Source organism: Suricata suricatta, chromosome 8 (genome assembly GCF_006229205.1).
Source record: "Suricata suricatta isolate VVHF042 chromosome 8, meerkat_22Aug2017_6uvM2_HiC, whole genome shotgun sequence".
Taxonomy (NCBI): domain Eukaryota; kingdom Metazoa; phylum Chordata; class Mammalia; order Carnivora; family Herpestidae; genus Suricata; species Suricata suricatta.
The window spans coordinates 39511882-39528324 of record NC_043707.1 but is presented as its reverse complement, the minus strand read 5'-3'; the positions used below and the strand labels follow the sequence as shown (position 1 = coordinate 39528324).

Genomic DNA, 16443 nt, shown 5'->3' with positions numbered 1-16443 from the left:
GCAGCGAACAGGCCGCGGGGAGGCCGCGCCAGGCGGGGGGCCGGGGGCCGCTGGGGGCCGGGAGCCGAGGCGGGATGCAGAACTGCGGGATGCGGTCCGGGGTGAGGACATTGGGGCAGGCGCGCGCGGGAGGGCCCTGGGCTCCTCGGCGCTTAGGGAGCAGGTTGGACGGCGCCCATCGGGGCCCGGACTCCGGGGCTCCCAGCCTGTAGCCGGCTTTCTCCAAGAGCCACATGCAGTGGGGTGAGGATGACGAAGTCCGAATTCCGCGGGGCCGAGAGGGTGCAAGTTCAGCGTTCCTGGCGGGGAGGCCTTCGGAGGAGAGAAGAGGGCCGGAGGCGGGTGATGTTTCGAACATCCACTGGGTGGGCCGAGCTCTTCGCCCCAGGCGCGGGGCCCCTAACTGCGCAGGAAAAACAAGGGTCTGCGAAGCCTGGAGGCCTTGAGAGAAATGGAGGACACCGGCCAGTCAGATGCAGGCCTCGGACAGATGCACAGACTCTGCAGTTAGTGCTGCACAGACCCTGCAGTTAGTGCTGACGGTGCTCACTCACTAAAGGGTTAGAAGGCCCAACACACCCACTAGAAAGGACTCTAGGCTACTGTTAGGAGAATTAGAGGAACATTCTCGAATCATCACAAGGTCTGTAGTCACACATACGGACCCAGATCCCCAACTCCGCTTGTACACCCTACTCCGCTGAAGAGGCCCAGAGGCCCAGAGCAGGGGGCTCACCCCCTTCTCCCTCGCTCATCCCGCTCATCCCGAAGGCTCAGACTCTCCTCCAAGATCTTGTCAGGCACCCCCTCTGACTGCCTTCCCGGCGCCTCGGCGGGCACAAGCCTCTTAAGACGGAGCCATCCTTGCGTCCTTGCCCCACTTGCCTCTTCTTGCTTCCCCCTCTCCTTTCAGAGTGGCCCCAGGCCAGAAGCAGACTCCCTGCACACCTGGCTGCTGTCCTGCGAACACCCAGGGCCGGTCCAAGGAGATGGCACCTCTCGGGGACAGAGTCCCCTCCACCCCAGGCTGTCCTATTCCAGCCTCGCAGGCCCACCGCACCCCGAGTCTGCGGGGGCGGGGACGGCCGTGGGGCCGCCACTCCCACTCTCTTCCCTTTTTCTCCCCAGGAAACTACCGAGCACAAAGGCGGTATTCATTCTCCGCCGCCCGCAGAGCGGCTCTCTCAGAGGCTCCGCCGCCGCTCGCTCACTGCGCCCCGGCGCCCCGCCCGGGGGACCGCGACGTTCCGGCCGCTCGCCTGTGATCCGAGCCCGCCGCAGGCTCCGTCGGGCGTCCCCGGCGCAGGCCTCACCTGCAGGCCGCCGCTGGTTCCTGGCCTCTGGCCGGCCGGCGTTCAGAGCCCGGAGGGGAGCAGCTTCCTAGCCGGCTTGCTCCCCCAGACCCGTCCTTCTGGGAGGAGCTGGCAGGGGCCTCCGCTGCCTACGTAGGACCTCTTTTCCTGGATAAACAGAGCTCTGTCTCCACGGTCATCAGCCCGTCCTTCTTAACTCCTTCCTCCAGGTTTCTAGCAGCGAGCCCGTCCTGGGCCCCGGCCTCCTCTGCGCGCCCCCTGGGGAGGCTGCCGGGGAGAAGGTCGTCATCGGTGGGCAGTGGCCTCTATCCCCCTGTGCTGCACTGGTCGCACCCTAGCCCCGCCAGGTGAAACCCATAGCCTTGGTCACACGTAAAATGCAAAGCCCTCCTTGCTGGGTTTCTGCTTTGACACCCCCCCCCCCCCCGCCCCCCGCCCCGTCCTGTTCGGGAGCCTTCACAATAGCTTCCCAGACAGAGTGACTTTCTGTGACTCATTCTCTGAATTACACTGGCCCAAGGAAAATGACCAGGATCCAGGTATCTGGACACAGAGACACGCAGGACAAAGCTGGTTCGGTCCTTGGGCCAAGCTCAAGGTGGCCTGTGCTCCCCGTCTTTGGCAGGAGGCTGTTCAACTGTAAACATGGAGGATGCCTCCCTCTCCTCTCCTTCCCCTTCCCTGCAGGCAGACCCTAGGAAGCACAGGCCACCAACTGGCAAGATGAGACCATCAGTGCACCACTCACCATCCTGCAGTCTCTCAAAGGCATCCTGCTCATTCCCTCCTTAGGATCTTTGGGTAAGCTATTTCCCCTCCTCGGACCATCCTTCAGATCTGGAGACCCTCATGACAGCCTCCCACCTGAGTTAGGGGCTTCTGTGTGGCTCAGTTGATTGAATGTCCAACTCTGGTTTCAGCTCAGGTTGTGATCTCACAGTTACATGAGTTCGAGCCCTGCATCGGGCTCTGCACTGACAGTATGGGGCCTGCTTGGGATTTTCTCTCCGCCTCTCTGACCCTCCTGTGCTGGCTCGCGCGCTCTCTCCCTCTCTCTCTCAAAATAAATAAATAAACTTTAAAAAGCAAATTAGGGGCTTCTGTTGTATACTTTCACAGTGCCCGATACTTTTCCTTTCTGGCCTTGGTCACAGTTGTTTTTTTTTTTTTCTCTCTCTGTGATTTTTGTATGTGATTATTTATTTAGTGTCTTACTAGACTGTAAGCATCCTGAGGACAGTGCTTAGTACAGGCAGGTGTTCAATCAGGATTTGTTGAATGAATTAATGACATTAGGCAGAATTATACCTGAATCAATTCAGTCATCCATTCACTGTGTTACGTGCTGGGGATATATAGAAAGGGGGGGACAGTCTAAGAGGAGACGGACAAGAAACATGCAAACAGCAGCAACAAGATCAATTGTGAAATGCAGGAAACAAGGTAGTTATTTTAACATCTGATACTTGAGAGTTTTGAGAGAGCAAGTGCTTCTTTTGTGGAAGTCCCTGGTGACCCCAGACCCTCTAGTCCTGTGGCTCCTGACTCAGCTCAGCCCTGGGGTCCTTTCTCGGGAGGGTGGTCTGCATGGAGCGCCTCAGTCAAGAGCTCAAGGCCTTGGTATCGTTCAGATGGGCTGAGGATCCTAGCTCTGTGATCTGCCAGCTGTGTGATCTCTGGCATATGGCTTAGTCTCTCAGGGGTTCACTTTTCCCATCTGGAAGATGGAGAGAACATACCTAATTCTCAGAGTTGGGATGAGGATTAAGTGAGATAATGCATGGGCATCAGTTCAGCTCACTTCTAAAAGTACAAGAGAACAGGAGCCCCAACTCAACCTGACTTGATACCAGGGCATTTTTGGCTTCTATGAGAAGAAGTCCAGGTCTAAGGTAGGATGCAGCGAAATTTGGTTCTGTGACTTCATTCATTTATTCATCCAGTCAGTTATCGACTACCTACTTGTGTAGGTACCTACCTACGATGCTGAACTTGAGGGTATAGTGGTGAGAAAACAGATGCATCTAGCCAGCCGCAGGTGATGCTTTAGTGGAGGGAGAAGGATCATAGACAAAAAAAATTAGTAAAAAAAATAGTGTGGTTTATTAGAAGGAAATCAGTGTTGGGGAGAAAGTAAAAGTAGGAAAGGATCATAGAGGAGCACTCAAATTTAAATGGGGTGGTCGGGGATGACCCTCTTGAGAAAGGAACATTTCAGAAATGACATGAAGGAGAGAGGACGGTTATCTAAAGGAAAAGCATTCTAAGCAGAAGGAATCACCAATGAAAGGCTCTGAGGCAGAAGCATGCCTAGAGTGTTCAAGGAGGCAAAGTGGCCAGCAGAGGCTGGAACAGAATGAGTGAAAGAGAGAGGGAGTCAGAGAGACAACAGGGCCAGATGCTGTTGGACTTATAGCCACTGTGAGAATTTTAGCTTTCACTTGTAATGAGCTGAGGAGTGATATGACTTGACATGTATGGAAAGGGTTGCTCTGGTGGCTGTGTTGAGAATAGAATGAAGGGATAAAGACATAATTAGAGAAACTAGATAGGCTATTGAAATAATCTTCATACAAGATGATTAGGACATGGAGGGGCGCCTGGCTGGCTCAGTCAGTTGAGCGTCCAACTTTGGCTCAGGTCACGATCTCATGGTTCGTGGGTTCGAGCCCCACGTCGGGCTCTGTGCTGACAGCTCAGAGCCTGGAGCCTGCTTCAGATTCTGTACCTCCCTCTCTTCCTGACCCTCCCCTGCTCATGCTGTCTTTCTCTGTCTCTCAAAAATAAGTTAAAAAAAAAGATGATTAGGACATGGATCAGGATCTGGAACTATTCTGAAGATAAAGTTGATAAATGGATTCATCCCCATCTAAAGAGAGGGAACGACCCGAGGTTTTTGTCCTAAGCAACTGGAAGAATGAAGTTATCATTTGCCGAGAAGAGAAAAGTTTAGGAACTCAGTTTTGGATCTATTAAGTTTGAGATGTGTGCCAGGCATCTAAATGGAGACATTGGGTAAACAGTTGGATTTATGAACCTGGAGCTCAGAGGAGAGCTCTAGACCAGAAATACAAATGTGGGCACCAAGAGAAATGAAGATGGAATAGAAGGTCACAAGACTTGAAGAGAAGAGTAAAGATCTGGGGCTCAAGACTAAGACTGAGTCCTTGGCATGCCAACATTCAGAGGGGGAGACGAGGAGACCCAGCTGTGCCGGATGCTGTGGCAAGATCCAGTAAAGTGAGGACTGAGAATTCATCACTGGATTCAGCAATGCAAAGTCATGGTGACTTTGATGAGAGACGTTTCGATGGAGTGGTGGAGGCAAGAGTCTGGTTGGAATGGATTGCCGAAAGGTTAGGGGAAAGAGAGAGCAAAAGCAATTCTCTTGAAGAATTTACTAAAAGAGCAGGGGGAAGTGGAGTAGTCGCTGTGGGGTGGTGGGGAGTGGAATCAAGAGAAAAAAATTTTAAGTGATAGAAATAGTGATGTGTTTGTATGCCGATGGGAAAGATTACAGTTCACCCAGTTACTGGAGAGAACATAGAGTGACTGAATAAGGTGTAGAAGGTGGAGGAGTGGGTGGAAGGAGCTTGTTTCCTCTCAGTGCTTCTAATTAATTCCTCATAAGATCACCAGCTGAGAGTGATGATTGGTGGAAGAGAAGGTGGCCCTAGGGTTTGAGCAGAGGGGATCAGGAAAAGAACAGTCACCCAGGAGGATGGGGGACTGAATGCTCTAGGGAAAATGCAAGATGGCCCCTGGGCAGTGTTGCAGGCTCGCCTTTGGGATAGCAACCGTGACTTTGTGCTGAGACCGGACAGGGCTGAGAGATTTTTCTCTAGCTGTGTTCAGTTGTGCAGATGTAGTGACTTGACTGGGAGTGTTTTAATGACAAACAGGCTCTTTTTGACCATGAATAAAGGACCATCAGGTTTTGGGTTATACACTGGTTTAGATCCTGTGTTTTTAGATTATCAAGACAACTGTGAAAGCAGAAAAATAGAAAGGGTTTTGATGTGACTATATGGGGGAATGGAGAGTTGGCTGCCACAGGATTTCTGGCTGTCACCTCTAGTATGTCTCTAGCTTTCGAGGGCCACTGGTCAAGGCCCTTAAGATCTAGGTCCACCAATCCTTGACCCATTATTCAAGATTGATGGCTTCTAGTTGCTAGAAAGAGAACCTTATCTACCTACCTCCCCACAACTGCTGACTTCATGTACAGCTCTCTGGTTCTGTTCCATGACACAAAAGGGTCCATTCTCTCTGATCCCCTGAAGCACTGGCCCCAGCCCCAGATCCCAGAACCTCAGCCTAGGCCTGAACTTGACTTCTTCACTCACTAGGATAAGGGTTTGGGTGTAGACTCTGTTTCTCTGCCAACCCTCCTCTCAGACTGAGACAGTAGTTGCCAGCCATTCACCAATCCCTTCTCCCTTTCTTCCACAACATCTAGTTAGACCACATTCTCCAAACAATGCTGTTTAGTGGGGACTCATGACTGAGTTATGGTCAATGGAAATACTTTGAAGCTTGGCCCCCAAACACCTCCCTTGTGATTCTCTCCTCTCCCATCTGGTAACTGGGTGTCAACACCCAGGGTGACTTTGGAAATCATATGTTGGACATGGCAGAGCTTTCATCAGCCAGATTCCTGAGTGACTCCTATATGCCAACAACTGGACTTTATGTGAGTAAGAAGTCCATGCTGTTTAAGATGTGGATTATGTTACAGAGATGTAAAGGTTTACATGTTTTAGTATTTGGCCTCGCCACACCTAATAGTTAATAATCACTTGAGATATGCTCCTTGGAGTTCTCATTCTTTGAAAAAACTTCTTGAGTCCTTGACCTCTTCCTGGGCATCCCCGGCACCCAGTTGTCTTAACAGACATCTCAGTCATCCTCGAAGAAGCTTCTCGGTTTCCCACTTCTCTCCTCTGCAGCTCAGATGGAGGTTCTGAGTTCTCCTGGATGACTTTTGCTTCCTCTAGTTTGTAATCATCTCCATATCAGATCATAACACCTTAGAAATGTATGGTGGCCATGTTCCCTTTTCTCCTTTACCACTATTTCTTCACCTGACTTATTAGCCATTGCCCCGTGGTCTTGCCAGCTGGCTCGCGGCTTCTCGCCTCAGGTCAGTGCGCTTCCCCATTTTCCATCAGCACCTGGGCCTTCTGCATGCCTCAGCCACATGGACTTGGCTGGTTTGTTCTCCTGATCCCCACAGTGGCCTATCCCAGTCGCTGCCCTTCCTCCAGGTCTCTCCCCACACGAGACCTTGCCTCCTGTTTCCCTGAGGAAGCTGAGGTGCCCTGGCATGAATCCTCTCAACCTCCCTTCCTGCTTGGTGTCAGGGTCACTGATGTTGTCTCCACTTGTGCCCTTGATCCATCTCTAAGACCCGATAGCTGTTCTGTTGGATGACACCTCTTTCCTAGAGTTTCAGCCTCTCTCCGCGGGCTCCTTCCAAAGCAATTTATAAATATACTCAACCCTCTTTCTTTAAATAATATTGAGAACAACAACAACAACAACAACAAAATTCTTAGACTCATCTAGATTCACTTTGTCATTTCCATCCATTTTTCATTCAACATAATTTGGATTTTGTTCCCACCTTCTGGCAAAGAAGACCTGACCTTTCTCACTGTCAAAGGCAAAGGCCTGTTTTTAGCTGTCATCTCTCTGGCCTTCCCTGAAGCATTTGACCCTGCTGACCTCTCCCTCTTCAGAATAGTCACTCCTGTCCTATCCTCAGCCTCTAATGGCTCTTTGGTCGTCTGCCCCAACATTAAGCTTTTGTGTGGCCCAAGGTTCCACGTCAGAGCCCTTCCCTATCCTTTGTTTCTCCCCCGCCCCCCGTCACTCTATAGACTTCACTCCCAGCTGTCCCGTGTCAGTTTTCATATTGATGACTGACAAATCAGGTCAGTTGTTCATCAGTCTCAAGCTCCAGGTCACAACATCCAGGTTCCTGCTTGTGCTCGCCATGTGCCAAAAGTTCCACGGGCACTTCACAATCGATGTGTGAGAAACTGAGCTCATTGTCTCCCCCAACCTCTGAACTGCTCCCCTGTCCTCTCAGCAAGGCCACCGCAATCCCCAGGCCAGAAACTTGGAGTCATCCTGGAAGACTCTTTACAAATCCACTACATACAATAAGTGGCAAAGTCTCACACTCTTGTGCGTGTAACATTTTCCATCTCTTTCATTATCAAAGCTCTGACTCATGACAGGGCCTTCCTAGCTCTAGCTGGGGGCTTGCAGAGGCCTCCTGACCAGTGTTCCCACCTTCGGGCTTGCTGATGCCCCCTTTTACTGCCACCAGAATCATCTTTGTAAAAAACAAAACTTTATGTCAACCCCCTCCCCCAGCCCCCAGGTGAAACCCTTTATTTATTTCCTTTAATTTGTTTTAATGTTTTTTAATTTTTGAGACAGAGAGAGACTTAGTGTGAACAAAGGAGGGGCAGAGAGAGAGGGAGACACAGAATCCAAAACAGGCTCCAGGCTCTGAGCCGTCAGCACAGAGCCCGATGCAGGGCTTGAACCCATGAACTGTGAGACCGTGACCTGAGGCGAAGTCGGACGCTCAATCCACTGAGCCATCTAGATGCCCCTAGGTTAAACCCTTTAAAGGCTTCCTCTTGCCTACAACACCAAGTTCAAGTTCCATTAGCAGGGTTAAGGAAGGCTTCCTTGGACCCCTCTTGCCTCCGACCCCTTTTCTTTCCCTAAATTCCTGCTCCACTCAACACCTTGCTCTTCTCCAAAGTCACTTTGCCCCTTTATCCCCTGCTCCTTTGCATTTACTATCCCCTTTGCCTAGAGAGTCCTCCCCTCCTTTGCTGGCCTGGTGAACACCACTCAAGTTTTGAGACTCAGTTTAAGCACTGCTTCGTCTAGAAAGTCTTTTTTTGAGCTCCTTTATAGAGTGAAACTGACCTCTCTTCCCCTTGTGTCTGTACTACATCCGTGGCAGGAGCAGGGTGGGGTGGCAGGAGCGGCGGGCCTCTCTGTTCTTGGCCTGCTGCCATGTGTCTCAGCACCGGGGACCCCATCTATTGTCACTGTGTGCTCGGGGCTTCACCCAGGGCCCGGTTCCTGCATGTGCTCAAGAAATCTCTTGGTTGGGGCTGGATGGGAAAGCGGGGGTGTGTGGGGTGTGGGCAGGGTTCTGATTTCCCACTACAGAAGAGTCTTATCCTGAGAAGGAGGTTGTAAATCTTTATTTACTCAGAGGACAGTGCCCTTTCCTTCACCTCACCAGTCACTTCCTGGAGACCCCTCCCTGCTCTGCAGTGGGTCCCGAGAGGGCAGAGCAGTCAGCTGGAGGGCACAGTGACTGTTACTGGGACGATTCCTCTTCCAGCTGCAGCTGGAGGAAAACACCTGCAGGAGACAGACAAGCTGAGTGGCGGGATCTGGATGGGTGCTCCGAGCATTTGTTTCCAGTCACCTAGTATCCGATCCTGTCCTTGTGGTGCAGGTCGGGCTGCTCATACATAGAAAAAAATCCTAGCTGGATTCTCCTCACTTCATCAGTGTCTGTGCCAGTGCCCAACCCCACTCTAACACGCTGGACCTCGGTTTGGGACAGGATCCTCAGGATTCATCCTTTCATTTGTTCTGGGGGTGATGGTGAAAAGGACCGAGTCTGGGTTGAGGCTGAGAACCTCCTTACCTGAGCACTTGGCATAGACTCTCTGCTGGTCCCTGCTCTGGGCGATGCAGGAAATGTAAAGCTTCTGGTCCTCGATCTTTTCCACGTCAACATTCAGTACAGCCAGAGAGCCCACAGGGATCAAGCTGAAAGAAGCAGTAGCTTAGCCTAGCCCTCATGTGAACCCCTGGCCCCCATCCCGTCACCCCTCTTCACCTCGCCCTTCTCTTCAGCCCACCCTGCCTCAAGGGACAAGTGGCTCAGGGCTCGGGGCCCATTTGCAGGCTCCCAGGATCTGATGGCAGAGGCTATGCTTAGAGGAAATCCTTAGCAGCAACGGGGGAAGGAGAGCAGCAGACAGGGCTCCTGCACCCGACCACTGAGGATGGCCACCCCTCAGTGATAAAACAAGTGTGACTTTGGCCCATACTCTGAGGATCCATACTTACTTTTTGAACCTGATGTTGAGGCTGAGTGTGAACAGCCCCTCTCCAGCCAGGTAAGCAGTTTTAGAGAAGACCTCGTCCATCATGGCAGCCAGGGAGCCTCCATGTGCAAACCTGGGGGTGGGGAGAAGCAAGGCCTGGGCTGCAGGCCTCCCCCTGGCCCTGACCTTGACCGTGGAACCACCCTGCCTCTACCTCTCTCCAGGACAGGAAAGGAAACAGAGCAGGACCCCAGCCGATCAAACTGGCCAGAGTCGCCTCAGTTTTTCTGCCGTGTCTCTTCAGCATGTGTTAGTGACTCCTGACACAATGAATCTTACTTTGCCAGGAAAATGTTTCGGTTTTTTCCTTCTGATAAAGTTCATGGAAAAACATTTTTCTGACTCCTCACCTAACTGCTGGTAGCAGTGGCCATCATTCAGAAGGGTGCGCTCATACGGAGGACAGGGATAGCCCCTTCACTTTCTGGCTTGGGCTCTGAGCCACAGCTTGGGGCCAGCTCCCGCCTTACCCATCACTTCAACCAGGGCCAGCACCGAGCCTACGCTTTCCAGGTGGCTAAATGTAAAATGTGCCTTCCGTCCTCTCTAATGCCAGTGGGACAGCCTGCTGAGCAGAAAGGGCCCGCTTCAGCGTGATGCTGCAAACACGTTTTTTACTCAGAGTGAGTCAGATGTTCATTCTTGTATAAACTGACCTTTGTGCCAAAGCGTCTTCGCTGATGGTTAGGTTGGGGAAAACAGAAGGGCGCCCAAGTCTACAGATGACCCAAAACTGATTCAAGGTTCTGATTTTTAAAAAATTTTTTTAATGTTTTATTTATTTTTGAGACAGAGACAGAGCGTGAGCGGGGAGGAGCAGAGAGAGAAGACACGAACGTGAGATCATGACCTGAGCCAAAGTCAGAGGCTTAACCGACTGAGCCACCCAGGCGCCCCAAGGTTCTGATTTTCAAAAGCAAGATTCTCCATGAACCAAGCCAGCGACCCCACTGTGCCAGTGCTGGCTCCCTTCCTGTTCCCACCACCAGGAGCTGAAAGAGCTGGGGGCTATGGAACCACACCCGCCTGGTTGGACTCCAGGATCCACCTCTCACTACCTGTTGGATCTTGAGCAAGTTGCTAAATTGTTCAGCTGCTAGGTTGCTAAGCTGTTCTGAGCCTAAGTTTTTCCACTATAATCTGTGAATTAAAATCATTCCTATAAGGGGAACCTGGGTGGCTCAGTTGGTTAAGTGCCCGACTTCAGGTCAGGTCATGATCTTGCAGTGCGTGGGTTCGAGCCTCGTGTTGGGCTCTGTGCTGACAGCTCAGAACCTGGAGCCTGCTTTCGATTCTGTGTCTCCCTCTCTCTCTACTTCCCTCCTCCACTCACACCCTGTGTGTGTCTCTCTCTCAAAAATGAGTAAACATTAAAATAAAAAAAAAATTCCTATTTCATCAGACTACATGACGTAATGTTTACAAAAGCCCTGTATACCTCCACATTCCTTGAAAGAGGGAGAAAGGAGTTGGTGTGAGAGAACCTCAACCCTGGTCTTCCCTTATTACCCTCACTGGACAGGCAGGGGCCCAGGGGCACTATGTGGATTCTGCAGAATAGCTCTTGGCCAGCGGGTAACCTGCCCTTCCTAATTGCCTATGGGCGGGGTGGGTACTTGTGACAAGATAGAAAATATTTATTGGTCTCTGTCTCTGATTCCTGACACAGTGCTACTGAAACTCTCATAATTTCCTGGGTGACGAGACTGTCTTGTTCTATTGAGGCAACTCTGGGCTGGCCCCTGGATGGCTCCTGGATGAGTTGGGGGCTGTCCCCAGAAAGACCAAGGCATGATTAAAAGCTTGCCACTTTCAGCTTCACTCCCCATTCTCTCAAGAAGGGAGAAGGGCTAGACATGGAGTAAAGGATGAGTTAAGCCTGTGTGAGGAATCCTCCATAAAACCCCAATGGTGCAGGGTTCGGAAGTCTCCAGGGCGGCGACACAGGCACAGTAGGAGAGTGATGACCCCACAGGGACAGAAGCTACTGCATGAGCTGGGGACCCTCCCGGACTTTGCCCATGAACCTGCCTCATCTGACCATTCTTCTGTATCCTTTATCATACCCTTTAATAAACTGGAAAACCTAAGTGTTCCCTGGAGTTCTGTAAAGCAATGGAACCCTGGGTTTTAGCAAAGTAGTTGAACCCAAGGAGGGGGGTGTGGGAGCCTCCAATTTGTAACTGTAGGGGCCAAGGCTAGCTGCCCCAAGATGGGCCAGTTTGACATGAAGATTATTTCAAGCTGAAAGCGATCAAGCCCCTGAGGGCTCAAGAGAAACTTTGCCCCTCCCTTAACTACAGAAAGAATTGAAATTGTGGGTCTTTCCCAGAATAAAGTTTATTGCCAGGGAGAAATTGTATTGGAGTGACCCATCCGTATGGCAGGGCAAACATGTCACTACCAAATATCTGTTCTTCTGCTTGCTCTAGAAAGGGCATTCTTCCCTTCAAAGTCCCAGATGCCTACCCCCTGCTCCTTCCTTCAACATTCTTCATCTTGCCTGTCTTTGGAATTTCATGTCTGTGTGGAATTCCTGTATATATACTATCAATTTGACTTTCTCTTGTTCGTCTGCCTCATGTCTCAATATGATTCCTAGTCCAACTAGAAGGACCCTTGAAGGCGACAGGAAATTCTTGCTCCCCAACATAGCCAAGTCAGATGGGAGTTGTGGGAGCCTGGTGGCCTGCTGCTTGTGACTGGCATCTGAAGCGGGGTGGGCTTGTGGACTAGCCCTTGCCCTGAGGGATCTGACGCTGTCTCCAGGTACACATGTCAGAATGGAGTTAAATTGCAGGACACCCAGCCGGTGTCACAGAATTGCTTGGTGTGGAGAAAAGCCTCCACCCGTTTGGTGGTCAGAAGTGTCAGAAGTAAAGTGTCCTGTGTGAGCAGTAAGGAGACACACAGGAGAGAAAGACACAGTAGAGAAGAACTGGGGTTTTTTCTCCTGCACAGTAGATAAAATGAACTGGATGTTTCATTCTATTCAGTACTAATCTCTTCTCTGGACCCCTCAACCTACTGGCCTCAGTGCTGGGTGGTCCTCCTCTGTCTCTCCTGCCCCACATCCATGAGCCCCTAAATAAAAGTCAGCTATATTTCACCCTCTTCTTGGGGTTTTCCTCTTTAGAAGGAAGGGGGTCCCTGACCTGTGTAAGCCTCTGACCTAGTCTCCCAGTGTCGGCATGCATTAGGGAGACTGCTTTGATATTGCCAAGGCGACCAAGGGCTGCAGTCTGAATCCATGACCTGTGGAGGCGCTGACGTCTATTAAGATCTCTGAATGTAACTGCTACTGAGTCCCTCTCAGGCCTTGGGACCCTAAAGGTGCCTCCCCCTTTCTTCCTCTCCCTTGCAGGAACTCTGGAGCTACCAGCAGCCTTTAGCAATTGTCTAAAGAAGGAACAGTGATGGAGCAGAAGGCAAACAACCATGGACTTACTTAGTGGCACAGTGGCCTTGGGCAAGAGGCTCAGGACCAGCTTGATTTCCCTTGTGGAATTTACATCTGGTATGATCCTTCCTGGGTCTATTTCAAGTTTGAAGATAGCAGAATGCAATGGAGAGATCAGTGGACTAATTTGGGATTTAGGACATTGACTTGGAGTCCTAGATCCCAATTAGAGTCCCACTCTGTCCTTGATTGCCTGTGCTACTATGGGCAAGTTACCTTACCTCTGCATGCCTCAGTTTGTCCACGGGTAGTGGGTGTCTGATAGCTGTATTGTGCTGTATGGCTCATGAGTATATATAACATTATAGTTTTCGGCCACTTAGGCAGGTAGGTAATACTGCACCGGGTTTCAGGTAATGAGGCCAGAAGTTAAACTGCTTGCTTGAGGTCCAAAGGCCAGGAAGGCAGAGCAGGTCTGGAAGCCCAGTTCCACATCTTGTCCTCTTCCAAGGTCACCACACCCTTCTCTCAAAGTGGCCCCTAAAACCACCTTCTTATTGGGGGCTCTCCTTATCTGAACCCCATCACCCCAACCCAGCTCCTTAGGGAGAGGCACAGAGTCCAGGGTCTGGTGTGTGGCTAATGCAGCAGCTGAGCAAGCCCAGGGAGCAGCTGAGGACATCTACCCAGTCTCTGCCTGTGGCCTTACCCCGGGGCCCCCTCCAGGTAGGGGCCAGGTTGGAAAAGACAGATGGACTTCTTCTCAGATGGGTGGAAGAAAATGACATACTCGTAGCCTTGACCTTCCTCTTGGATGCACCTGGTGCAGATGCGCCAGTCATTTTTGTCTGGGGAGAGACGGGCAGTGTTGCAGCTGAAGAGGAGAGTCGTGACCGCATGGGACCCTGCTGGGATGCGAGGCCAGTCACTCAGCACCATGGCTGGAGCCCCCTCTCAGGCGCAGGGTCTAGGAGAGAACCAGAGACACCCAGGCTCTGCCCTCAGGGAGCCTTCAGTCTGTGAGTGGAGGTGGCGCCCCCTTCTCAGGCACCCCTCAAGTCTGGAAGGAGAAATAGTCAGGAAGTTCCCTGGCTTAGTGTAGAGATAGGATCATGACGAGATTAAGACTTGAGTAGACTGTAAGCATTGAAAATTTAAAACGTAACATGTAATTCACATATAATTCAAAATAACAAACGGTAAAATACTAAACAGAGTAAAATAGGAGTGCTTGGCTGGCTCACTCAGGGGAGCATATGACTCTTGATTTTAGGCTTATGAGTTCAAGCCCATATGGATATAGAGATTACTTGGTTTTTTCCCCCAAGACAATGATAAGGACTACATCCTTTTTTGATGAATATCAAGTTCTTTGAAAAAAATGTATTTTGCTGACTCTGCTTTGTTTGTGACATAAACCCAAAAGTCATCTGTCTACTTTACCACCCATTCATCAATGAACAGGAAAACCACATACATGAATGAGACAAGAAACTAGGGACACACACTCACACACACATATGCATGCACGTGCAGGAAGAAAGAGGAATGTAGAAAGTTCTATCCATCTGGTGGGTGTTTTGGGAGACTGACTATGGGCCTGGGAGAATGAGGATGGTGTGCCAAGGCCTGCAGGGGGGTGGGGAGGCCTAAGGGCCTTTACTGGGTGGAGAGGATCAGGAGTGGGGCAGACACAGAGAGAACTTCCAGCTGAGGCCTGGAAGGGAGCTTGTGGAACTCCTGCCCGGGGATGGAGAGTCAGCACAGGGAAAGGGACTGTGTGAACCCACCAGGGGGGCCAGGGATGCCCAGAGGCCCTCCCAGGCCAGCCTTTACCTGAGGCAACTGCTAACCCAAATGGGAGCTTGAGCCCCTGGATATGGTCTCTGTTGGACTTGAAGGAGGGCAGTTTGATCCAGCCATCAGTCTTGGTCTTCTCCAGAAATTCCTGGTACAAGTTCAGCATGTCTGGACACCAACTGGCATTGGGAAGGGCATAATCCTTCATATCCATCTTCTCCGGACAGAATCTTGAAACCTGGGCAGCAAAAATTAGGGAGACTAAACAGCTTTGTAGGGTAGACCAGCTGCCTGGGCTGTGAGACCTCTAGGTGATTTGCTCCTGGCTTCTTGGCTCCTTGAGCCCTTCCACTGGTGTTGACGTACAAGAAGCAGCCCATTTTCCTTGCAGAGGGTTTGGGGACACCTGTAGGTGACTGGCAAGGGGATGCTTAAGTGCAAAGGAAGTGCAGCTGACGAGTAGGGGCATACTGCTCTGTGGTGGTGCCTTATAACTGTCTTGTTTAAAACCTGTGACCTGTCCTCTGAGGCTGAGAACTGCTAGTATAAGCCCCATTGTACAGATGGGGGAACTGAGGAAGCATGGCTAAAGTTTCAGTGAACAAGACCTCTTTTTATAGTGAATACTGCTCCTATTGACTGAAGCTTGTGAGTGTGAGAGCTGATGGTCAGACCAGAGCCTGTTCTGAGACAATGTCTACCTTAGGAGATGTGACCACAGCTGTTGAGGACCACTGTTACCACCCCCTCACCTCAGGGCCACTCCAGCTCGGGCCACAGCTGTGGGCCTGACCCGGCAGGGGAGTGCCTTTGAAACTCGGCCTGGGCACCCAGAGAAACGTGACACTGTCTCTGGAACAAGGTGAGCCCTCTGTGGCTCACGGGCCAGTCACAGTTCTGGTCAGTAGGCCAGCTGCTTGCCAAACCACACACAGGGTACTTTATCTGGAGCCCCCAACTCAGCCTCAGTGATCCGAGTGCCACAGAAGGAAAGGGACTCCTTGGTGGCTGCACGACATTCAGACCAGGACTTAAGTGTCCTAGTGGTCTTCGTTTTTGCTCTGGGCCGTTGGTTTCTTTGTCTTCCTCCTTCCCTTCATTCCTTCCTTCTGTAATCTCTGTGCCCAACATGGGGCTCAAACTCATGACCCCAGCATCGAGAGTCACATGCTCTACCCACGGAGCCAGCCAGGAGCTCGATCTGGGCTGTTCAGTATCCCAAGAGCGTCTTCCCTTGGCCATGTCAAATAGCCTCCCAGCACACTGCTTGCCTTCTCATCAATGATCTGCGAAGTGGAAGTTTGGAGTGCTCTTTATGTCTCAAGCCTTCAAGGGAAGGGCTGCCTAGTTGGCTCAGCGGGGACCTTACTCACCAGGGAGTCTGTGGAGGAGCCAAACGCTGAGGTGGGGTTGAGCCTGGGCAGGACGCAGGGGGCTCCAGGAAGGACTCTGTGACTGCCGAGGCTCATTGCCACCTGGAAGGTTCTCCTTATCATGGCTGAGTGTGAGGCCTGGGGCTGGCGGGGCTCCTGGCAGGCTCTTAAGGGAGCAGCAAAGTGAGAGAGCGCTCTTCAGCTGTATCCTGGCGCTGGTGGTGCAGCCACCTCTGAGACCAGTCTCTCTCCCCTTTTGTCACAAGGCTTTCATCAGCAAGCTTCTGCAGGATTAGGCAAGGCTGGGCTGGTTTGACACAATACCCACAGATGCTTGGGGCCTTTAGCTGGTCCCAAGCCTCACCCAGCACTTGGGGAGGGGCGGATGCTGCTTGGGC

General features: G+C 51.4%; 2 protein-coding genes across 2 annotated transcripts in view; both read right to left on the bottom strand.

Annotated features, from left to right (window-relative positions):
* The window catches only part of C2CD4D (C2 calcium dependent domain containing 4D), a 1973-nt gene extending 516 nt beyond the window's left edge, over nucleotides 1-1457 (bottom strand). Inside the window, exons 1-2 of the mRNA XM_029945778.1 lie at nucleotides 1314-1457; nucleotides 30-441 (exon numbers count right to left, since the gene is read on the bottom strand). Coding sequence (XP_029801638.1) covers nucleotides 30-358 — 329 coding nt within the window. The 5' untranslated portion in view covers nucleotides 359-441; nucleotides 1314-1457. The remainder of the gene's footprint in view (nucleotides 1-29; nucleotides 442-1313) is intronic.
* A 7078-nt stretch (nucleotides 1458-8535) lies between these two features.
* On the bottom strand, nucleotides 8536-16443 carry THEM5 (thioesterase superfamily member 5). Its single transcript, XM_029948808.1, has 6 exons — nucleotides 16046-16443; nucleotides 14709-14910; nucleotides 13582-13720; nucleotides 9435-9545; nucleotides 9007-9131; nucleotides 8536-8714 (listed from the first exon to the last, which is right to left on the bottom strand). Exons 1-6 carry the CDS (start codon nucleotides 16166-16168, stop codon nucleotides 8671-8673), a joined length of 744 nt encoding a protein of 247 aa, XP_029804668.1. The 5' UTR covers nucleotides 16169-16443; the 3' UTR covers nucleotides 8536-8670.